The 25,184-nt window shown below is 46.0% G+C and overlaps 1 protein-coding gene across 1 annotated transcript in view; it reads left to right on the top strand.

The window, feature by feature from the left end:
• Window positions 1–25,184, top strand: part of LOC135553473 (1-phosphatidylinositol 4,5-bisphosphate phosphodiesterase eta-1-like) — a 227,314-nt gene that overhangs the window by 195,415 nt on the left and 6,715 nt on the right. The window contains exons 18-19 of the mRNA XM_064985579.1: window positions 3,672–3,818; window positions 20,806–20,885. Of these exons, the coding sequence (XP_064841651.1) occupies window positions 3,672–3,818; window positions 20,806–20,885 (227 nt within the window). The remainder of the gene's footprint in view (window positions 1–3,671; window positions 3,819–20,805; window positions 20,886–25,184) is intronic.

The following is a 25,184-nucleotide window of genomic DNA, read 5'->3' as shown; positions in this document are numbered from 1 at the left end:
AGCCCTCCTCCTCCCCCTGCTGAACCCTCTCTCCCTGCTGAACCCTCTCTCTCTTCCTGCTGAACCCTCTCTCTTCCTGCTGAACCCCCCACTCTCTCCCTGCTGAGCCCTCCTCGCTCTCTCCCTGCTGAGCCCTCCTCCTCTCTCCCTGCTGAGCCCTCCCTCTCTCTCTCCCTGCTGAATCCTCCTCTCTCTTCCTGCTGAGCCCCCTCTCTCCCTGCTGAACCCTCCTCTCTCTCCCTCATGAGCCCTCCTCTCTCTCTCCCTGCTCTCTCCCTGCTGAGCCCTCCTCTCTCTTCCTGCTGAGCCCTCCCCCTCTCTCCCTGCTGAGCCCTCCCTCTCTCTCCCTGCTGAAGCCCTCCCTCTCTCTCCCTGCTGAACCCTCCTCTCTCTTCCCGCTGAACCCTCCTCTCTCTTCCTGAACCCTCCTCTCTCCCTGCTGAGCCCTCCTCTCTCTCTCCCTGCTGAGCCCTCCTCTCTCTCTCCCTGCTGAACCCTCCTCTCTCTTCCTGCTGAACCCTCCTCTCTCTTCCTGCTGAACCCTCCTCTCTCTTCCTGCTGAACCCTCCCCTCTCATCCTGCTGAGCCCTCTTCTCTCTCCCTGCTGAACCCTCCTCTCTCCCTGCTGAAGTCTCCTCTCTCTTCCTGCTGATGCCTCTTCTCTCTCCCTGCTGAACCCTCCTCTCTCTTCCTGCTGAACCTTCCTCTCTCTCTCTCCCTGCTGAACCCTCATCTCTCTCTCTCCCCTCCTCCTCTCTCTCTCCCTGCTGAACCCTCCTCTCTCTTCCTGCTGAACCCTCCTCTCTCTTCCTGCTGAATCCTCCTCTCTCTTCCTGCTGAGCCCACCTCTCTCTCCCTGCTGAACCCTCCTCTCTCTCCCTCTTGAGCCCTCCTCTCTCTCTCTCCCTGCTGAACCCTCCTCTCTCTCCCTGCTGAACCCTCCTCTCTCTTCCTGCTGAGCCCTCCTCTCTCTCTCCCTGCTGAGCCCTCCTCTCTCTCTCCCTGCTGAGCCCTCCTCTCTCTCTCCCTGCTGAACCCCTTTCTCTTCTCTCTATCTCTTCCTGCTGAACCCCCCCCATTCTCTCCCTGCTTCCTGCTCTCTCCCTGCTGAACCCTCCTCCTCTCTCCCTGCTGAGCCCTCCTCTCTCTCTCCCTGCTGAGCCCTCCTCTCTCTTCCTGTTGAACCCTCCTCTCTCCCTGCTGAGCCCTCCTCTCTCTCTCCCTGCTGAGCCCTCCTCTCTCTCTCCCTGCTGAACCCTCCTCTCTCTTCCTGCTGAACCCTCCTCTCTCTTCCTGTTGAACCCTCCTCTCTCTTCCTGCTGAACCCTCCCCTCTCATCCTGCTGAGCCCTCTTCTCTCTCCCTGCTGAACCCTCCTCTCTCCCTGCTGAAGTCTCCTCTCTCTTCCTGCTGATGCCTCTTCTCTCTCCCTGCTGAACCCTCCTCTCTCCCTGCTGAAGTCTCCTCTCTCTTCCTGCTGAACCTTCCTCTCTCTCTCTCCCTGCTGAACCCTCATCTCTCTCTCTCCCTGCTGAGCCCTCCTCTCTCTCTCCCTGCTGAACCCTCCTCTCTCTTCCTGCTGAACCCTCTTCTCTCTCCCTGCTGAACCTGCTGAGCCCACCTCTCTCTCCCTGCTGAACCCTCCTCTCTCTCTCCCTCTTGAGCCCTCCTCTCTCTCTCCCTGCTGAACCCTCCTCTCTCTCCCTGCTGAACCCTCCTCTCTCTTCCTGCTGAGCCCTCCTCTCTCTCCCTGCTGAGCCCTCCTCTCTCTCTCCCTGCTGAGCCCTCCTCTCTCTCTCCCTGCTGAACCCTCCTTTCTCTTCCCGCTGAACTCTCCTGCTGAACCCCCCATTCTCTCCCTGCTGAACTCTCTCCCTGCTGAGCCCTCCTCTCTCTCTCCCTGCTGAGCCCCTCCTCTCTCTCTCCCTGCTGAGCCCTCCTCTCTCTCTCTCCCTGCTGAACCCTCCTCTCTCTTCCTGCTGAACCCTCCTCTCTCTTCCTGCTGAGCTCCTCCTCTCTCTCTGCTGAACCCTCCTCTCTCTCTCCCTGCTGAACCCTCCTCTCTCTTCCTGCTGAGCCCTTCCTGCTGAGCCCTCTCTCTCTCCCTGCAGCCCTCCTCTCTCTCCCTGCTGAGCCCTCCTCTCTCTCTCCCTGCTGAACCCTCCTCTCTTCCCGCTGAACCCTCCTATCTCTTCCTCTGAAATTCTCTCCCTGCTGACAGCTCTCTCCCTGCTGAGCCCTCCCTCTCTCTGGCTGAGCCCTCCTCTCTCTCTGCTGAGCCCTCCTCTCTCTCTCCTGCTGAGCCCTCCTCTCTCTCTCCCTGCTGAACCCTCCTCTCTCTTCCTGCTGAACCCTCCTCTCTCTTCCTGTTGAACCCTCCTCTCTCCCTGCTGAACCCTCCTCTCTCTTCCTGCTGAGCCCTCTTCTCTCTCCCTGCTGAACCCTCCTCTCTCCCTGCTGAGCCTCCTCTCTCTTCCTGCTGATGCCTCTTCTCTCTCCCTGCTGAACCCCCCTCTCCCTGCTCCCTGCTGAACCTCTCTCTCTCCCTGCTGAACCCTTCTCTCTCTCCCTGCTGTGAGTCTCTTCCTGCTGAAAACTCTGTTTCTCTCTCCCTGCTGAACCCTCTCTTCTGTCTCCTCCCTGCTGAACCCTCCTCTGCTCTCTCTCTGCTGAACCCTCCCTCTCTCTCTCTCCCTGCTGAACCCTCCTCTCTCCTCCTGCTTAACCCTCCTCTCTTGTGTGCGTGTCCTCCTGCTGAACCCTCCTCTCCTCTCCCTGCCGAACCCTCCTCTCTCTCCTCCTGCTGAACCCTCCTCTCTTTCCCTGCTGAGCCCTCCTCTCTCTCTGTGTGTGTGGGAGTCAGTGTGTGTGTGCCACCCAGACCCAGTCATCTATTCTAAACATAGATGACAGGCAACATGGCAGTACTGGGCCAAACACACCATAGAAACATGACCATTGGACTTGAATCAATGTTGAATCATTGGACTTGAATCAACTTGAATCACTCAGTTTGTTAGATCCTGTTGTGAGTGTGTGTTCCCACAGAGACAGTACCCTTTGCATATGCCCCAAACATAGTTGAGGCATGCTCGGGTGTGTGTGTGAGTGTGTGAGTGCATGCATGCATGCGTGTGCATGTGTGCGTGTGTGTGTGTGTGTGTGTGAGTGTGTGTGTGTGAGTGTGTGTGTGAGTGTGTGTGTGTGAGTGAGTGTGTGTGTGAGTGCGTGCGTGTGTGTGCGTGCGTGTGTGTGTGTGTGAGTGTGAGTGTGTGTGTGTGTGTGTGTGTGTGTGTGTGAGTGTGTGTGTGAGTGTGTGTGTGTGTGAGTGTGTGTGTGAGTGCGTGCGTGTGCATGCGTGCGTGTGTGTGTGTGTGACACGTGTGTGTTGTCCAGGTTTTAGTGTGTGTGTGAGTGGGAGGAGTGAGTGTGTGTGTGTGTCCACATGTGCGGAGAGTGGTGTGTGAGTGCGTGTGTGTGTGTGGGTGTGTGACCCCGTCGTGTGTGTGACTTTGTGTGTGAGAGTGACTGTGGTGAGTCAGTGTGTGTGAGTGCCAGTGTCAGTGATTGTGTGTGTGTGAGTGTGTGTCTGTGTGTTTGTGAGTGCGTGTGTGTGTGTGTGAGTGTGTGTTTAGGGTGTGTGTGTGCTCTGACACAGTGTGTGTTGTCCAGGTTTTAACCCCGTGTGGGAGGAGAACCTGTCCTTTACCCTCCACATGGCGGAGGTGGCTCTGGTGCGTTTCCTCGTCTGGGACCATGACCCCATCGGACGAGACTTTGTGGGCCAGAGGACTGTGGCCTTCAGTAGCCTGATGCCAGGTCAGTGATTGTGTGTGTGTGAGTGTGTGTCTGTGTGTTTGTGTGTGTGTGTGGATGTGTGTGTGTGGGGTGTGTGTGTGTTTGGGGATGTGTGTGTGTGGGGATGTGTGTGTGTGTGTGTGTGGGGATGTGGGGGTGTGTGTGTGGGGGGGGGGATGTTTGTGTGTGTGTGTGTGTGTGTGTGTGTGTGTGTGTGTGTGTGGGGGGGGGGGATGTGTGTGTGTGTGCAGCATGCCTGTATTTGTCTTGGAATAAAGTGAAGGAGCATACAGTACTGTAGAAGCCAGCATGTTGTCTTTATGAATGAGTGTATCATGTCACTTTGTATCACATCATTGGAAGTGCCAGAGGCTCCTGGGAAAGTGCCTGTACATAGAGGCAACAGTGTCTTCTCTTGTGAACTATGATACATGGACCTTATGTATGACTTACTGATTATTTTGGTCCAATCACACGCCTGTCTGTGACAGAGTTGTCCCTGAACTCCCTCACAATCCCTCATCTCTCTCTATCTCTCTCTCTCTCTACCTCTCCATCTCTCCCTCTCTCTCTCTCTCTGCCTCTCCCTCTCTCTCTCTGTCCCCCCCCTCTCTCTCTCTCTCTCTGCCTCTCAATCTCTCTCTCTCTCTCTCTCTCTGCCTCTCCATCTCTCTCTCTCTCTCTCCCTCTCTCTGTTCCTCCCTCTCTCTGCCTCTCCATCTCTCTCTCTCTCTCTCGCTCTCTCTCACTGTCTCTGCCTCTCCATCTCTCGCCCTGTCCCTCCCTCTCTCTCTCTCCCTCTCTCTGTCTCTCTCTCTCTCTCCCTCTCTCTGTCTCTCTCCCTCTCTCTGTCTCTCTCTCTCTCTCTCTCCCTCTCTCTCTCTCTCTCCTCTCTCTCTCCCTCTCTCTGTCTCTCTCCCTCTCTCTGTCTCTCTCTCTCTCTCTCTCCTCTCTCTCTCTCTCTCTCTCTCTCTCTCTCTCTCTCTCTCTCTCTCTCTCTCTCTCTCTCTCTCTCTCTCTCTCTCACTCTCACTCTCACTCTCACTCTCACTCCCTCTCTCTGTCCCTCTCCCATGCCAATAAAGGGGTGTGGGGATGAAGGGGCTTTATTGGCATGGGAAACATATGCTAACATTGCCAAAGAAAGTGAAGTAGATAATATACAAAAGTGAAATAAATAAGGAACATCAGTACTCACAGATGTTTCAAAACAATAAACACATTACAAATGTCATATTATGTATATTTACAGTTTAGTAACGATGTACAAATGGTTAATGTACAAAAGGGAAAATAAATAAGCATAAATATGGGTTGTATTTGCAATGGTGTTTCTTCTTCACTGGTTGACCTTTTCTTGTGACAACAGGTCACAAATCTAGCTGCTGTGATGGCACACTGTGGTATTTCACCCAGTAGATATGGGAGTTTATCAAATCAGGTTTATTTTCAAATTCTTTGTGGATCTGTGTAATCTGAGGGAAAGATGTGTCTCTAATATGGTCATACATTTGGCAGGAGGTTATGAAGTGCAGCTCAGTTTCCACCTCATTTTGTGGGAAGTGTGCACATAGCCTGTCTTCCCTTGAGAGCCAGGTCTGCCTACGGCAGCCTTTCTCAATAGCAAGGCTATGCTCACTAAGTCTGTACATAGTCAAAGCTTTCCTTAAGTTTGGGTCAGTCACAGTGGTCAGGTATTCTGCCGCTATGTACTCTCTGTTTAGGGTCAGTCACAGTGGTCAGGTATTCTGCCGCTGTGTACTCTCTGTTTAGGGACAAATGGCAGTTTGCTCCGTTTTTTGTTCATTACAATTATCTTTTTGTTTTCTCATGATTTGGTTGGGTCTAATTGTGTTGCTGTCTTGGGGCTCTGTAGGGTGTGTTTGTGTTTGTGAACAGAGCCCCAGTGTCAGGATTTGGCCAGGGTTGTTCCGGTTTTTGGTCACTAGATGCCCCCATTGTGCTTTTTTACCTTTTGCTTTCCCTTGATCCCCATTATTATTTGCACCTGTGCCTCGTTTTCCCTGATTGTATTTAAACCCTTAGTTTCCCTCAGTTCTTTACTCTGTGTTTGTATGTTAGCACCCAGCCCTAGTATTCTGTGTACTCTTGTTGATCCCGGTGGACGCTCTTGTGGAATTCTGTTTTTTTGTTCTTGTTTATTTATTTTTGAGTATCTTTTGAGGCTTTTTATGCTTTACCTACCACCTTGTGGATTTACCTTTTTGTCTTGGAGGATTACCTTGTGGATTACCTTGTTCTTGTGGAATTCCCTTTGAGGTTGTGGAGTTACATGTTTTCCTGAAGGACTTCACTTTTTACTTTATTAAATACACCGTCTCAAGTACTGCTGTGTCTGCCTCATCTTCTGGGTTCTGCTGACTATTCGTGGCTCAGTTGGTTAAGTGACTGTTTCTCACTCCGGAGACCCGGGTTCGTAACCGGGTCCTGACACCCAGGACCAGCTTGCTTAGAGGGCTCTTCTCCAGGTTAATTTCTCTTTAGGTGATGTCTTTGTTCTGGAAGGTTTGGGAATTGCTTCCTTTTAGGTGGTTGTAGAATTGAACGTCTCTTTTCTGGATTTTGATAATTAGAGGGTATCGGCCTAATTCTGCTCTGCATGCATTATTTGCTGTTCTATATTGTACATTGAGGAAATCTTTGTAGAATTCTACATGCAGAGTCTCAATTTGGTGTTTGTCTCGTTTTTTTGAATTCTTGTTTGGTGAGCGGACCCCAGACCTCACAGCCATAAATGGCAATGGGCTCTATAACTGATATAATAATTTTTTGCCAGATCCTAATTGGTATGTCAAATTTTATGTTCCTTTTGATGGCATTGAATGCCCTTCTTGTCTTGTCTCTCAGATCGTTCACTGCTTTGTGGAAATTACCTGTGGCGCTGATGTTTAGGCCAAGTTATGTACAGTTTTTTGTTTGCTCTAGGGCAACAGTGTCTTGATGGAATTCGTATTTGTGGTCCTGGCGACTGGACCTTTTTTGGAATTGTTTTGGTCTAACTGAGATTTACAGTCAGGGCCCAGGTCTGGCAGAATCTGTGCAGAATATCTAGGTGCTGCTGTAGGCCCTCCTTGGTTGGTGACAGAAGCACCAGATCATCAGCAAACAGCAGACATTTGACTTCAGATTATAGTAGGGTGAGGCCGAGTGCTGCAGACTTTTCTAGTGCCCTCGCTAGTTTGTTGATATATATGTTGAAGAGGGTGGGGTTTAAGCTGCATTTGTGTGTTTTTTGCCCATTTTAACCTCACACTTATTTGTGTACATGGATTTTATAATGTTCTATGTATTTTCCCCAACAACACTTTCCATCAATTTGTATAGCAGACCCTTATGCCAATTTGAGTCTAAACTTTTTTTTAATCAACAAAGCATGAGAAGACTTTGCCTTTGTTTTAGTTAGTTTGTTTGTCAGTTAGGGTGTGCAGTGTGAATATGTGGTCTGTCACACAGAATAATTTGGTAAAAAGCCAAATTGACATTTGCTCAGTACATTATTTTTGCTAAGGTAAGGGAAGACCCCATGAAATGGACAAAAAAGAATGGCAACTTATTGCCATTGGGCAAAAGGAAGGCAGTTCATCCAAACCATTTGGCAAGTGGAACATGGGAAATGCCAAGTGTCATACACCCAAAATCACAAATATGGCGAGCGTGCTCAACCGTAGATTTTCATATTGAAAATGGTCAAAGTCAAGACCCAAGGGTAAAATTATGAAAATCTCTAAATGTTTTCAAAATTTTAAAACCCCTAAAAAAGTGATTTTTGGACTGTTTTTCTATTTATTTATTTATTTGGTCAATTATACATATGTAATAACCGTATGCACATACATATGTCTTATTTTATTGCGTTTGTCCAGTAGGCCTATGTATTGTCCATTTGCAATATATGTTCATTGGAAGTCAGCTTCTGAACCAAAAAGTCAGTGAACCATGGCCAGATGGCATAACTAATGTCCAAATGCCATACATAAGTATTGAATGTACCAAATCAGGATGTTATGTGCATTTGCCATATATGATCATAGGAAGTCAGCTTCCAAACCCAAAAGTCAGTAAACCATGTCCAAATGGCATAAGAAATGTTCAAATGGCATTTATACTGAGCAAACAATAATATATATCACTAAATTAAGCCCAGAATCAACCTAAAAGTTATATTTGTCATGTTTGATCATAGGAATCCATAGGAAGTACGGATTTGGTGCATTAAGACAGCAGTGGGACTCGTTTTTTACAATATATTTTTTTTAACATCCAAAATGACCAGGGGTGGATGGGCATGGGTGGGGGGTGCTCCCTACCCAGCCATGGACCCCTTGCACCCCTCTAAAGGCATTAGAACATTTGTTTTTAAATTTGCTCCTAGTAACCCGTTCAGATTACCAAGCACGGCTGTCCATTTGCAATGTCTTACGATGGGCATTTACCATCACAAATTTGACATGCTCTAATATACTGCAGAAATGCCCAATTGACTAGCCCGTTGAACTCGGGATGGCCGGGCAGTGATAGTGGTGCCTCTCCATCGCTTGTTGGTGTTTATTTCAACCTGTTAATTTGGTAATGGGTCATCACTGTTTAACTTCACTAGGGTAGGGGGCACAATTTTCACTTCTGGATGAAAGTAAACTGTCTGCTACTGAGGCCCATGAGCTAGGATATGCATATAATTGGTAGATTTGGATAGAAAACACTCTAAAGTTTCCAAAATCCATCCAGGAAGTGGGATTCTTTTTACGTTTGTAGTTTTCAATTGAATGCCATTACAGTATCCATTGATTTAGAACTCAAATTGCTCATCCTGTGGCTTCCACTAGATGTCAACAGTCTTTAGAAATTGTTTCTGGCTTGTACTCTGAAAAATGAGCGAGTAGACCACTCTGAATGAGTGGACTCTGCAGTGACCCAGAGTTTTTTCATGCGTGTGACAGAGAGTGCGCCTTTCCTCTTTACCTTTTATATTGACGACGATATTGTCCGGTTGAAATATTATCAATTATTTCGGCTAAAAACAACCTAAGGATTGATTATAAACATTGTTTGAAATGTTTCTACAAAGTTTACGGATACTATTTGGATTTTTCGTCTGCCTGTTGTGACTGTGTTTGAGCCTGTGGATTACTGAACAAACGCGCAAACAAAACTGAGGTTTTTGGATTTAAACAGGGACTTTATCGATCAAAACAAAAATGTATTGAGTAAATGGGAGTCTTGTTAGTGCAACCATATGAAGATCATCAAAGGTAAGTGATTAATTTTATCTCTATTTCTTACTTGTGTAACTCCTCTACTTTGCTGGTAACTGTTTGTAATGATTTGTCTGCTGGGCGATGTTCTCAGATAATCGCATGGTATGCTGTCGCCGTAAAGCGATTTTGAAATCTGACACCTTGGTTGGATTAACCTTGGTTGGATTAAGTTAACTTAACTTCTTGATGCACCCATCCCGTTTAGCGGGATCATTTGTCAACATCAGCTGGATTGCAGAGCGCCAAATTAAAATTAAATTACTAAAAATATTACATTTTCATGAAATCACAAGTGCAATATAGCAAAACACAGCTTAGCTTATTGTTAATCCACCTGGCGTGTCAGATTTCAAATACGTTTTCGGCGAAAGCATAGCAAGCGTTTATGTTAGGACATCTCTCTCAGCAGACAAAACATTACAAACAACTAGCAGCCAAGTACATTGGTCACGAAAGTCAGATAAGCAATAAAATGAATGTTAGTGTAATTTCATTATTCCAATATGTTTTCATTAATTGAATTCACTTAGTCTATTTTATGAGAATTTGTAAGATTCTTATTTGCATAAAATATACAGAGACCAGTCTTATCAAAAATGGATAATAGTATTTATTCTCGGAGCGCGCTGACATGTAATCACGAACAACAGTTTATATACAAAATATGACATCATAGGTTATAAAATATTCTTTCTCCCAACAGTTCAATAGTTTATTCCCACCCCTTTCTTCATCCATCATTATTCAGCAGACAGTTCCAGCTAATGAAAAACCTAAGAAAAGACGCACTGCCTTACCTAAACATCCCAGAGCTAAGTTGAGTCTGTTCAACCATAGGTTAACGACCCTTTCTGCTTACTTAATAAATAAAACCACTTCCAGTCTTCTCCAACCTGGCTGGAATGGTATTTATTTAATGTAATTACCCCCTGTTACATGCTTCACAATTCCTCACTTATGAATTTATATTGTTAATCAGATATAATAAAACAGAGTAAGTTTCATTAGTTATAGTTCTATCTAAAATGTAGATATTGTTCAGTCATTATTCATAAAATTCATAACAATGAATCGCTTACCTTTGATGATCTTCAGATGTTTGTACTCACGAGACTACCAGTTACACAATAAATGTTCCTTTTGTTCCATAAAGATAATTTTTATATCCGAATTACCTCCATTTGGTTGAGGCGTTATGTTCAGAAATCCACAGCACTTCCGGGTTGGATTTTCCTCAGGTTTTCGCCTGCAATATCAGTTCTGTTATACCCACAGACAATATTTTGACAGTTTTGGAAACTTTAGAGTGTTTTCTATCCTAATTATATGCATATTCTAGATTCTAGGCCTGAGAAATAGGCAGTTTCATTTGGGTACGTTTTTCATCCAAACACCAAAATACTGCCCCTACACTCAACAGGTTAAAATTCACATTCTAGCTACGGGTCCAGTTCTGACATTACTAGGTCTAGCTGAGGTGACCCCAGATCCCAAGTTTCAGCTCGATAGGTCATTCGGAGCCCGAGCAGCGACCTTAATTAGTGCTGAAAATCTACTTTTTCTGGGCGTTGCTTCGGGGTCCCTGAATGAGCTATTGTATAGAAACGTTAGGGTCTGTCTCCATGGGCCGAGGAGGTTTCAATGCACCTAGTCATGTGATTCTGGGACTTTTCTAAATGTCATTTTCACGACATTTATAATTAATTGATGTCATTGCAAATGGACGAGGCTGTTGCTGGTTCTTTTTTTCCTTACTCCATGTACTTTGATGTGAAGCGGTGAAATTAGCACTCTATTACAGTTTTTGACCTTTAATCCCAGAAAATGGGCCTTAACTTTTTATGGCTGCAGGGGCAGTATTGAGTAGCTTGGATGCCTTAACCTCGTGAAACTCTGGGGGCGCAATTTCATTTTTGGATGAAAAACGTTCCCGTTTTAAACAAGATATTTTGTCACAAAAAGATGCTCGACTATGCATATAATTGATAGCTTTGGAAAGAAAACACTCTGAATTTTCCAGAAATGCAAAGATATTCTCTGTGGGTGCCCTAGAACGGGAGCTACAGGCAAAACCAAGATGAAACGGCAGCCAGGAAACCAGCAGGATTTTTGAGGCTCCGTTTTCCATTGTCTCCTTATATGGCTGTGAATGCGAGAGGAATGCGCCTGCCCTTTCTGTCGTTTCCCCAAGGTGTCTGCAGCATTGTGACGTATTTGTATGCATATCATTGGAAGATTGACCATAAGAGACTACATTTTCCAGGTGTCCGCCCGGTGTCCGTCGAAATTGGTGCGTCTTTTTCAGCTGCTGGTATTTTTCCATGCGATTCTGAGGGGAAAGCAGGCTTCCACAAACTGCATATCAATGAAGAGATATGTGAAAAAACACCTTGAGGATTGATTCCAAACAATGTTTGCCATGTTTTGGTCGATATTATGGAGTTAATTCGGAAAAGGTTTGACGTTTTGGTGACTGAATTTTCGGTTCGTTTCGGTAGCCAAATGTGTACAAAACGGAGCGATTTCTCCTACACAAAGATTCTTTCAGGAAAAACTGAACATTTGCTATGTAACTGAGAGTCTCCTCATTGAAAACATCCAAAGCTCTTCAAAGGTAAATGATTTTATTTATTTGGTTATCTGGTTTTTGTGAAAATGTTGCGTGCTAAATGCTACTCAAAATGCTAAGCTAGCTTAGCATACTCTTACACAAATTAGTGATTTGCTATGGTTCAAAAGCATATTTTGAAAATCTGAGATGACAGTGTTGTTAAGAAAAGGCTAAGCTTGAGAGCAGGCGCATTATTTTCATTTTATTTGCGATTTTCAGAAATCGTTAACGTTGCGTTATGCTAATGAGCCTGAGGCTTTATTCACGATCCCGGATCCGGGATGGGGAGTATCAAGAGGTTTTAAACAACACTTTTTATGGATATCTGTAAGAAATGTCTTTCTTCTTGCCACTCTTCCATAAAGGCCAGAGTTGTGCAATATACGACTGATTGTTGTCCTATGGACAGAGTCTCCCATCTCAGCTGTAGATCTCTGCAGTTCATCCAGAGTGATCATGGTCCTCTTGGCTGCATCTCTGATCAGTCTTCTCCTTGTATGAGCTGAAAGTTTAGAGGGACGGCCAGGTCTTGGTATATTTGCAGTGGTCTGATACTCCTTCCATTTCAATATTATCGCTTGCACAGTGCTCCTTGGGATGTTTAAAGCTTGGGAAATCTTTTTGTTTCCAAATCTGGCTTTAAACTTCTTCACAACAGTATCTCGGACCTGCCTGGTGTGTTCCTTGTTCTTCATGATGCTCTCTGCGCTTTTAACGGACCTCTGAGACTATCACAGTGCATGTGCATTTATACGGAGACTTGATTACACACAGGTGGATTGTATTTATCATCATTAGTCATTTAGGTCAACATTGGATCATTCAGAGATCCTCACTGAACTTCTGGAGAGAGTTTGCTGCACTGAAAGTAAAGGGGCTGAATAATTTTGCACGCCCAATTTTTCAGTTTTTGATTTGTTAAAAAAGTTTGAAATATCCAATAAATGTCGTTCCACTTCATGATTGTCCCACTTGTTGTTGATTCTTCACAAAAAAATACAGTTTTATATCTTTATGTTTGAAGCCTGAAATGTGGCAAAAGGTCGCAAAGTTCAAGGGGGCCGAATACTTTCGCAAGGCACTGTACATACCCAGTGTCCTACAGAGCTGCAGGACTTTTTGTTGGCTATGTTGTCGTAGTTGTGTCTAGGGGGGCATATGTGGGAGGGAATACTGTGACCTCCAGGTAGATGTTTGTCCCCCTGTGTGCTGAGGATGTCAGGTTATTGTCCAGTTCTGTCATTTAGGTCGCCACAGACTAGTACATGTCCCTGGGCCTGGTAATTGGATGGAGAAGCTGTCATCTGTAAAGTATGGCGTTTCTATTGCAGGGATATAGGCAGCACACAGGAGGACATTTTTCTCTGAGATCATTTCCTTATTCATTTCTAGCCAGATGTAAAATGTTCCTGTTTTGACTAATTTAACAGAGTGGGTTAGGTCTGGTCTATACCAAATTAGCATACCTTCCACGTTTCATACTTGGTCGTTTGGTGGATAGGACTACCAGCTCTCTGTAACCTAGAGGGCAACCAGTGGGTCCGTCTCCTCTATACCACCCACCTGGTAGTTTGGTGGATAGGACTACCAGGTCTCTGTAACCTAGAGGGAAACCAGTGGGTCCATCTCCTCTATACCACCCACCTGGTAGTTTGGTGGATAGGACTACCAGGTCTCTGTAACCTAGAGGGAAACCAGTGGGTCCATCTCCTCTATACCACCCACCTGGTCGTTTGGTGGATAGGACTACCAGCTCTCTGTAACCTAGAGGGCAACCAGTGGGTCCATCTCCTCTATACCACCCACCTGGTCGTTTGGTGGATAGGACTACCAGCTCTCTGTAACCTAGAGGGCAACCAGTGGGTCCGTCTCCTTTTAACCATATTTATTGTAGGATGACAATGTCTGTTTTTTTTTTACATGAAGTCTGGGTTCCTTATTTTTAGACAGATGACCTCAGACCTTGTACATTCCAGGAGGAGACAGTACAAGCTTTGTGTTCCATAGTGTCTAGTGTTGTTTTTGTGTGGTTTAGGCCCGGACCATCATAGTAGGTGTGAGCAGAGCATGTTGAGCATCGGATACATACCTCTTAGGTTGCAGGATGGAGCTTGGACGGATGTAATACTGGGGGTTGGCCTGTTGCTCTGCTCACAACCTGGGCATATGTCCGCTGTCATGTTGAGATCTTTGTCGCAGAGGCGGGGGGCATGGGGTGGGCAGAAAGGGCATAGGTCTGATATAGTGGTGCCTATATAGGGTGTGGCCAGGGTTTGTTTGGTGTGGTTTCAGCTGGTTGGGGTGTGACTGGTGATGCTGTGGTCTGGGTGTAGGTCCTCTTGGTGTGGGTTCTCTCTGTGCAGATCCTTCAGGAGGGGGTCTTGCAGGTCTGGGAGGGTGTCTCGCTGGTCTGGGCGGGGTGTCCGTTTCTCTGTTGCTCCTGTGTGATGTGCCGGGACTACGGTTTAGGGTTACGTCCTTCAGGGTCCTGGCAAAAGTTGGGATTGCTGCCTTGTAGTGGTGGACCTGGTTGTAAAGGCTGTTCAAGTCCAGGGTGGAGTGGTGGAGCAGGTAGACATTAGGTTTTGAGGCATAGTCTCGCAATATGCTTGCATTCACCGTCTGTATGGTGGCAGGGAAAGTATTTTTGAAAGTATTTTTGTGGTAACAGGGTGGAGATAAATGTGTGTTGGGGAAATTAGAAGATGAATTAGAAGATGATTTTTCAATCACTCCCTTGAGTGCTGTGGTAACCCTTTCCTCCGGGGCTCTCAGGTCATTTGTGCCCGTGTGAATTATGATGTGGTTGGGGGACCCTAGTCTGTCCTCTGGTAGCAGCTCCAGGGCATACCTAGTTTTTGGGCTCCAGAGTTTAGCCACTTTGTGTTTGGGTTAAAATTCATCCTCTTGAATGTATTTGCCATTTCAGTCAATGAGGAGCACAGTCTCTCTGGCTTTTGTGTCCTCAGTGGATGTGTGGGGGTCGGTAAGAGAGCAATCAGGGGAGCTGACAGGAGGGCTGTTAGGAGGGGGTGGAGTCTGTTGGGAAGGGGTGGGGTCTGTTGGGAATGGGTGGAGTCTGTTGGGAGGGGGTGGAGTCTGTTGTGTTGGTGGGTCTTGTGTTGTCTGTCCTCTGTTGGGTTGGTGTTGAGGTTGTGGTCCGGGTCTGAGTTTGGCTGTTCTGTTGGCTTCTCTGGGGGAGTGTTCAGTGCTGGGGGCTGGGGGAGGCTGACTATCTTTGTCTGCAGGACATTTTGAAGAGGTGTGATCAGACTCACTCAGGATGGGTGAGTTGTCACAGAGAGAGAGAGAACCTTTCCTGCTGTTCTCTCTCTTTGACCCCGTAAAAGTCCTACTGGAACTGCATGAGGAAGCCCTGCACCATTACTGTCCCAGACTTGTACATGTAGACAGGTTGTTTCAATTTCCTCAATGTCTTGTATTCTGAGTTTCCACCCTGGGACAATACCCCTTCTCTTGACATATGGGTAGTGTGCCAGGGGATGGCCTGGTTAATATAGCACTGTGTCATGCCAGGGGATGGTCTGTGTTAATATAGCACTGTGTCATGCCAGGGGATGTCTGTTTTAATATAGCACTGTGTCATGCCAGGGGATGTCTGTGTTAATATAGCACTGTGCCATGGGGATGGTCTGGTTAATATAGCACTGTCATGCCAGGGGATGGTCTGTGTTAATATAGCACTGTGTCATGCCAGGGGATGGTCTGTGCTAATATAGCACTGTGTCATGCCAGGGGATGGTCTGTGTTAATATAGCACTGTGTCATGGGGATGGTCTGGTTAATATAGCACTGTGTCATGCCAGGGGATGGTCTGTGTTAATATAGCACTGTGTCATGCCAGGGGATGGTCTGTGTTAATATAGCACTGTGTCATGGGGATGGTCTGGTTAATATAGCACTGTGTCATGTCAGGGGATGGTCTGTGTTAATATAGCACTGTGTCATGCCAGGGGATGCTCTGTGTTAATATAGCACTGTCATGCCAGGGGATGCTCTGTGTTAATATAGCACTGTGTCATGTCAGGGGATGTCTGTGTTAATATAGCACTGTGTCATGTCAGGGGATGATCTGTGTTAATATAGCACTGTGTCATGTCAGGGGATGGTCTGTGTTAATATAGCACTGTGTCATGCCAGGGGATGTCTGTGTTAATATAACACTGTGTCATGCCATGGGATGTCTGTGTTAATATAGCACTGTGTCATGCCAGGGGATGTCTGTGTTAATATAGCACTGTGTCATGGGGATGGTCTGGTTAATATAGCACTGTGTCATCCCAGGGGATGGTCTGTGTTAATATAGCACTGTGTCATGCCAGGGGATGGTCTGTGTTAATATAGCACTGTGTCATGTCAGGGGATGTCTGTGTTAATATAGCACTGTGTCATGTCAGGGGATGATCTGTGTTAATATAGCACTGTGTCATGCCAGGGGATGGTCTGTGCTAATATAGCACTGTGTCATGCCAGGGGATGGTCTGATTAATATAGCACTGTGTCATGCCAGGGGATGTCTGCGTTAATATAGCACTGTGTCATGCCAGGGGATGTCTGTGTTAATATAGCACTGTGTCATGGGGATGGTCTGGTTAATATAGCACTGTGTCATGCCAGGGGATGGTCTGTGTTAATATAGCACTGTGTCATGCCAGGGGATGGTCTGTGTTAATATAGCACTGTGTCATGCCAGGGGATGGTCTGTGTTAATATAGCACTGTGTCATGCCAGGGGATGTCTGTGTTAATATAGCACTGTGTCATGCCAGGGGATGGTCTGTGTTAATATAGCACTGTGTCATGCCAGGGGATGTCTGTGTTAATATAGTACTGTGCCAGGGGATGTCTGTGTTTATATAGGACTGTACCAGGGGATGGTCTGTGTTAATATAGCTCTGTGCCAGGGGATGGTCTGGTTAATATAACACTGTACCAGGGGATGGTCTGGTTAATATTGCACCATGCCAGGGGATGTCTGTGTTAATATAGCTCTGTACCAGGGGATGGTCTGGTTAATATAGCACTGTATCAGGGGATTGTCTGGTTAATATAGCACTGTACCAGGGGATGGTCTGGTTAATATAGCACTGTACCAGGGGATGGTCTGGTTAATATAGCACTGTACCAGGGGATGGTCTGGTTAATATAACACTGTACCTGGGGATGGTCTGGTTAATATAACACTGTGCCAGGGGATGGTCTGGTTAATATAACTTTTAAACTCACTTAATTCAGGAGATGGTCTGGTTAATATAGCACTGTATCAGGGGATGGTCTGTTAATATAGCACTGTATCAGGGGATGGTCTGGTTAATATAGCACTGTATCAGGGGATGGTCTGGTTAATATAACACTGTACCAGGGGATGGTCTGGTTAATATAACACTGTACCAGGGGATGGTCTGGTTAATATAACACTGTATCAGGGGATGGTCTGTTAATATAGCACTGTATCAGGGGATGGTCTGGTTAATATAGCACTGTATCAGGGGATGGTCTGGTTAATATAACACTGTACCAGGGGATCGTCTGGTTAATATAACACTGTATCAGGGGATGGTCTGGTTAATATAGCTCTGTACCAGGGGATGGTCTGGTTAATATAGCACTGTACCAGGGGATGGTCTGGTTAATATAACACTGTATCAGGGGATGGTCTGGTTAATATAACACTGTACCAGGGGATGGTCTGGTTAATATAACACTGTACCAGGGGATGGTCTGGTTAATATAGCACTGTACCAGGGGATGGTCTGGTTAATATAACACTGTACCAGGGGATGGTCTGGTTAATATAACACTGTACCAGGGGATGGTCTGGTTAATATAGCACTGTATCAGGGGATGGTCTGGTTAATATAGCACTGTACCAGGGGATGGTCTGGTTAATATAGCACTGTATCAGGGGATGGTCTGGTTAATATAACACTGTACCAGGGGCTGGTCTGGTTAATATAGCACTGTACCAGGGGATGGTCTGGTTAATATAACACTGTACCAGGGGATGGTCTGGTTAATATAACACTGTACCAGGGGATGGTCTGGTTAATATAGCACTGTACCAGGGGATGGTCTGGTTAATATAGCACTGTATCAGGGGATGGTCTGGTTAATATAGCACTGTATCAGTTGATGGTCTGGTTAATATAGCACTGTATCAGGGGATGGTCTGGTTAATATAACACTGTACCAGGGGATGGTCTGTTAATATAACACTGTACCAGGGGATGATCTGGTTAATATAGCACTGTACCAGGGGATGGTCTGTGTAGAAAGTGAAGTGGCTTACGTTCCCCTCTTTGTTGCAGTCAGCAAATAGTGCATCTAGATCAGGGGTGTCAAAGTCAAATGGACGGAGGGCCAAATAAAAAATTTAGCTACAAGCCGAGGGCCGGACTGTTCGAATGTTCATTGAAAATTTTTTAAATGACGCATATAGTCTAGTGAACCTAATTGAACCTACTGAAAACCTAACAAATATATTCCAATATGATCAGATAAATAAAGCAATATTTTCTTATGGCTCTGTCAGTAATCTTTAATTTTCAACAGACACAAAAGACAAATTTCCTTTATATAAAAATCCCCATAACATGAACATTAAATGAAAGAAACCGGTATTCAAGGCACCATCAGTAGCCTATATTTTCTATTTTAGCAAAAGTGGGCTAAATTTACTTCAAAGAAAAAAACAATAATAGCAATTTTCTATCATCCACTCAACTGAAATATTTTAAAATATAATTGGACTGAAATACAATAAAATAAAGTGCAAAAATCTATTAATCAAAAACAACACTTTGTTTAAGGAGAAGTAACATGCAGTGAAAACAAATATTAAACTTTAACTTTTAAACTTGAACTGAGTAAAAACTCTAAATATGTGATTGCACAGTAATGTTCACTTGTTTGAGGTTGAGGGTGATACTTGGTGGTGTCCCATCTTTTCCACAAGTTCATCAATGTTCGGGTAAGGCTCTGAGCTGAGGAAATCCTCAGAATTGAGTGGAGGTGTTCAGCAGTAAGTCGACTTCTGTGTGATGTTTTGTTCAGGTTCATCAAAGAAAAAAGTTGTTCACACAGGTATGTGCTGCCAAACATAGACAACGTTTGAGCATCCTGGATGCGCAGCTGGGGCATTGTGTCGGGGAGGAAACGGGCGAACTCCGCAGCACCCACTGCCGCATATTTTGCCCTCAGTGCATCATTGCATTGGAGGTCAATCAACTCCATTTGGAGGTTTGGTGGTGAGCTTTCCACGTCAACAGCAAATGGGTTACCGAGCAGTTCCAACCTGCTTTTTTGTGCTTCAAAGTCAGCAAATCGGCGTCGAAAGTCAGCGGCAAGCATACCTATTTTATCAGCCAACTGTGCGCTCGGGAACGCACTGGTAGAGAGCTTCTCTTTCATGGTCTGGCAGCTGGGAAAGTGGCTCAAATTTTCTTTCCGCATCTGCGTCTCCCACAGAGTCAGTTTGGTTTTAAATGCCTTCACTGTACTGTACATATCAGAGATGACATGATCCCGACCCTGCAGCTGCAAGTTCATTGCATTCAGATGACTCGTAATGTCACACAGAAAAGCCATTTCACACAGAAACATTTTGTCTCGGAGTTGTGTTGTGTCTTTCCCTTTGCTGTCCAAGAACAGACAAATCTCCTCACGAAGCTCGAAACATCTTTGAAGCACCTTTCCCTGGCTTAGCCATCGCACCTCTGTGTGATAAGGCAAATCACCATGCTCCGTTTCTAACTCCGTCAGAAATGCCTTGAACTGGCGGTGATTCAAACCTTTGGCTCTGATAAAGTTAACTGTGCGCGTGATGATGCTCATTACATGCTCCATTTTCAAGGCTTTACCGCACAACGCTTCCTGGTGTATGATACAATGATAAGCTGTCAGCTCACCTGTCGCGTTTTCCTCTTGCATCTTTTCCCGTATCTTCGCCACCAGTCCGCTCCTGTGTCCACACATCGCAGGTGCTCCGTCGGTTGTCAAACCCACGAGTTTTTCCCAAGGCAGCTCCATCTCATTTACACATCTTGACACCTCTTCATACAAATCATGCCCCGTAGTTGTGCCATGCATAGGACGTAAAGCCAAAAACTCCTCTGTCACGCTTAGGCTGGAGTCCACTCCGCGGATGAAAATTGACAACTGGGCAATGTCAGAAATGTCGGTGCTCTCATCCACAGCCAAGGAATATGCAATGAAATCTTTTCCCTTTTTCACAAGCTGCTCTTTTAGATTGATGGACAACTGGTCTACTCTCTCGGCAATGGTGTTTCTGCTCAGACTCACATTTAAAAAGAGTTGCCTTTTTCTGGGCAAACTTCGTCACAAACTTTAATCATGCAGTTTTTGATGAAATCCCCCTCCGTAAATGGCCGGGCTGATTTAGCGATCTCTTCTGCCAAAATAAAACTGGCCTTGACAGCAGCCTGGCCTTGTGATTTGGCTTTTTTGAACAGAGCCTGTCGAGATTTGAGGCCTCGTTTTAATTCCTCTGCCTTTTGTAGCCTTTGTTCCATGTCCATATTCTTGTTTTTGTCCTCGTGTTTCGTTTCATAATGTCGTCTCAGATTATACTCTTTCAGTACCGCCTCACTTTCTCCACACAGAAGACAAGGTTTTCCAGCTACCTCCGTGAACATATACTCCGACTCCCACCTTGTTTGAAACCCCGGTTCTCAGTGTCCACCTTCCGTTTTGCCATTTTTGATGGGTATCTGAAAGTTAATTTTACTGTGATGCTGACGACTGCTGTGCCAATAAATATTGAAATGAAGCAGCCTACTGCTCGGTGCGTCACCGTTGCATTGTGGGAAATGTAGTATTGGTGCGTGTAAAAGATCTGCGGGCTGCCGGCTTGCTGCGGTCTGCGGGCCGGTTCTAATAATAAATCAAGATCATCCCAGGGGCCGTAAAAAACCTTCTCGCGGGCCGGATGTGGCCCGCGGGCCTTGACTCTGACATATGTGATCTAGATTGTCCTTGAGGAGCTTTTTCTGTACTTATTCCATGCAGTGTTATACATGGGGTTTTGTAATGACCTCTCCACAACGATAACTCTCTGTCTCTCTCCCTTTCTCTCTCTTCAGGTTATAGACATGTGTACTTGGAGGGGTTGACTGAGGCGTCCATCTTCATCCACGTATCAGTTCATGACATCTATGGGAAGGTTGGTACAGTACATTGCAGTGAGATAAACCCTTCTATGGTAAGATTGGTACAGTCTGAGACATTCCTAGTATGCCTGGTCCTCTTCTCCACGTGTCACCACTGACCCTATGGCCTGGGTACCAGTCTCTTTCTAACCTCTTTGATATTGCCTGGGTACCAGTCTGTTTCTGGTCTCTTTAATATAGCCTGGGTACCAGTATGTTTCTGGTCTCTTTAATATGGCCTGGGTACCAGTCTCTTTCTAACCTCTTTGATATTGCCTGGGTACCAGTCTGTTTCTGGTCTCTTTAATATAGCCTGGGTACCAGTATGTTTCTGGTCTCTTTAATATAGCCTGGGAACCAGTCTGTTTCTGCTCTCTTTAATATAGCCTGGGTACCAGTATGTTTCTGGTCTCTTTAATATAGCCTGGGAACCAGTCTGTTTCTGCTCTCTTTAATATAGCCTGGGTACCAGTATGTTTCTGGTCTCTTTAATATGGCCTGGGTACCAGTCTCTTTCTAACCTCTTTGATATTGCCTGGGTACCAGTCTGTTTCTGGTCTCTTTAATATAGCCTGGGTACCAGTATGTTTCTGGTCTCTTTAATATAGCCTGGGAACCAGTCTGTTTCTGCTCTCTTTAATATAGCCTGGGTACCAGTATGTTTCTGGTCTCTTTAATATAGCCTGGGAACCAGTCTGTTTCTGCTCTCTTTAATATAGCCTGGGTACCAGTATGTTTCTGGTCTCTTTAATATAGCCTGGGTACCAGTCTCTTTCTAACCTCTTTGATATTGCCTGGGTACCAGTCTGTTTCTGGTCTCTTTAATATAGCCTGGGTACCAGTATGTTTCTGGTCTCTTTAATATAGCCTGGGAACCAGTCTGTTTCTGCTCTCTTTAATATAGCCTGGGTACCAGTATGTCTCTGGTCTCTTTAATATAGCCTGGGAACCAGTCTGTTTCTGCTCTCTTTAATATAGCCTGGGTACCAGTATGTTTCTGGTCTCTTTAATATAGCCTGGGTACCAGTCTCTTTCTAACCTCTTTGATATTGCCTGGGTACCAGTCTGTTTCTGGTCTCTTTAATATGCCTGGGTACCAGTATGTTTCTGGTCTCTTTAATATAGCCTGGGAACCAGTCTGTTTCTGCTCTCTTTAATATAGCCTGGGTACCAGTCTCTTTCTAACCTCTTTGATATAGCCTGGGTACCAGTATGTTTCTGGTCTCTTTAATATAGCCTGGGAACCAGTCTGTTTCTGCTCTCTTTAATATAGCCTGGGTACCAGTCTGTTTCTGTATCTTCATGTCTTTACAAAACATGATTTAGCCTGGGTACCAGTCTCTGGGACCAGGCTGAACCTCTTTGATATTGATCTGGGTACCAGGCTAGTGAGATTTCTGGTCTCTTTGAGATAGATCTGGGAACCAGTCTGTTTCTGGGTGCTAGTGAGATCTTTAATATAGCCTGGGTACCAGATCAGATCTTTCTAACCTCTTTGAGATCAGATAGCCTGGGTACCAGTCTGTTTCTGGTCTCTTACCAGGCTATGAGATAGCCTGGGAACCAGTCTGTGAGATTCTGGGTACCAGGCTAGTGAGATCAGATTTAATAGTGAGATCAGATCTGGGTACCAGGCTAGTGAGAGATCTGGGTACCAGGCTTTCAGATCTGGGTACCAGGCTAGTGAGATCAGATTTGAGTGAGATCAGATCTGGGTACCAGGCTATGAGATCAGATCTGGGTACCAGGCTAGTGAGATCAGATCTGGGTACCAGGCTAGTGAGATCAGATCTGGGTACCAGCTAGTGAGATCAGTTTCTGATCAGTACCAGGCTAGTGAGATCAGATCTGGGTAGTGAGATCAGATCAGGTACCAGGCTAGTGAGATCAGATCTGGGTACCAGGCTAGTGAGATCAGATCTGGGTACCAGGCTAGTGAGATCAGATCTGGGTACCAGGCTGGGAGATCAGATCTGGGTACCAGGCTAGTGAGATCAGATCTGGGTACCAGGCTAGTTTCAGATCTCTTTACCAGGCTATGAGATCAGATCTGGGAACCAGGCTAGTGAGATCAGATCTGGGTACCAGGCTAGTGAGATCAGATCTGGGTACCAGGCTGTGAGATCAGATCTGGGTACCAGGCTAGTGAGATCAGATCTGGGTACCAGGCTAGTGAGATCAGATCTGGGTACCAGGCTAGTGAGATCAGATCTGGGTACCAGGCTAGTGAGATCAGATCTGGTCAGGCTTCAGATCTGGGTACCAGGCTAGCTAGTGAGATCAGATCTGGGTACCAGGCTAGTGAGATCAGATCTGGGTACCAGGCTATGAGATCAGATCTGGGTACCAGGCTAGTGAGATCAGATCTGGGTACCAGGCTAGTGAGATCAGATCTGGGTACCAGGCTATGGATCAGATCTGGGTACCAAGTGAGATCATGATCTGGGTACCAGGCTAGTGAGATCAGATCTGGGTGCTAGTGAGATCAGATCTGGGTACCAGGCAAGTGAGATCAGATCTGGGTACCAGGCTAGTGAGATCAGATCTGGGTACCAGGCTAGTGAGATCAGATCTGGGTACCAGGCTAGTGAGATCAGATCTGGGTACCAGGCTAGTGAGATCAGATCTGGGTACCAGGCTAGTGAGATCAGATCTGGGTACCAGGCTAGTGAGATCAGATCTGGGTACCAGGCTAGTGAGATCAGATCTGGGTACCAGGCTAGTGAGATCTGGGTACCAGGCAGTGATCTGGGTACCAGGCTAGTGAGATCAGATCTGGGTACCAGGCTAGTGAGATCAGATCTGGGTACCAGGCTAGGAGATCAGATCTGGGTACCAGGCTAGTGAGATCAGATCTGGGTACCAGGCTAGTGAGATCAGATCTGGGTACCAGGCTAGGAGATCAGATCTGGGTACCAGGCTAGTGAGATCAGATCTGGGTACCAGGCTAGTGAGATCAGATCTGGGTACCAGGCTAGTGAGATCAGATCTGGGTACCAGGCTAGTGAGATCAGATCTGGGTACCAGGCTAGTGAGATCAGATCTGGGTACCAGGCTAGTGAGATCAGATCTGGGTACCAGGCTAGTGAGATCAGATCTGGGTACCAGGCTAGTGAGATCAGATCTGGGTACCAGGCTAGTGAGATCAGATCTGGGTACCAGGCTAGTGAGATCAGATCTGGGTACCAGGCTAGTGAGATCAGATCTGGGTACCAGGCTAGTGAGATCAGATCTGGGTACCAGGCTAGTGAGATCAGATCTGGGTACCAGGCTAGTGAGATCAGATCTGGGTACCAGGCTAGTGAGATCAGATCTGGGTACCAGGCTAGTGAGATCAGATCTGGGTACCAGGCTAGTGAGATCAGATCTGGGTACCAGGCTAGTGAGATCAGATCTGGGTACCAGGCTAGTGAGATCAGATCTAGTGAGATCAGACCAGGCTAGTGAGATCAGATCTGGGTACCAGGCTAGTGAGATCAGATCTGGGTACCAGGCTAGTGAGATCAGATCTGGGTACCAGGCTAGTGAGATCAGATCTGGGTACCAGGCTAGTGAGATCAGATCTGGGTACCAGGCTAGTGAGATCAGATCTGGGTACCAGGCTAGTGAGATCAGATCTGGGTACCAGGCTAGTGAGATCAGATCTAGGTACCAGGCTAGTGAGATCAGATCTGGGTACCAGGCTAGTGCTACTCTGACCCTATAGAAAAGAAGTGGTCTGAAGTGGGGGGAAAAAATCAGTTTTAGCTTTTACATATTTATTACACTTCGTTGTCAGCTATATAATTCTCCTAAGCTGATACCTTCTTCCTTTCCAGTGGAATCCACTAGTCCTGAACCCCAGCTTTACCATAATGCACTTTCTAGGAGCCCACAAGGTATCCTGGGTAGACTATGTATGCTGCATGGCATCTGCACGACTGTCAACGGTTTCCACTGTGTGTGGTGGAGTGTATATGGTTTCAGATGTATTTCTTTGTGTATGCTACTGTATCTAAGATTGGTATATTGGGTGTATTGTGGATGTGTTTTCTTGTTAGGTGATTTTCTATGCATTTTATCAGTAATTATCGGGTTCATAAAATCAGAGCTCATGGCATTACTAACTACACAGATAATGGTAAAGAGGGACTATGTGCAAGGATTGTGAGTGAGAGAATGAGATGGTTGTTTGTCTGTGGTTAGTAGTTACCGTTATGCTGTAGTGCCACCTAAAGGTATGTCTTTGGCCACGGGAGAATCTCAACTGCATTGCCTTGATTTCCCATGTCCTCTCTCCTCGACCTCCTTCTCGAGACCTATTGGATGAGAAG

The sequence above is a fragment of the Oncorhynchus masou genome, chromosome 13 (genome assembly GCF_036934945.1).
Source record: "Oncorhynchus masou masou isolate Uvic2021 chromosome 13, UVic_Omas_1.1, whole genome shotgun sequence".
In the NCBI taxonomy this organism is placed as follows: domain Eukaryota; kingdom Metazoa; phylum Chordata; class Actinopteri; order Salmoniformes; family Salmonidae; genus Oncorhynchus; species Oncorhynchus masou.
Note: the sequence above shows the minus strand (reverse complement) of the source record. Positions and strands in the feature narration are given on the sequence as shown.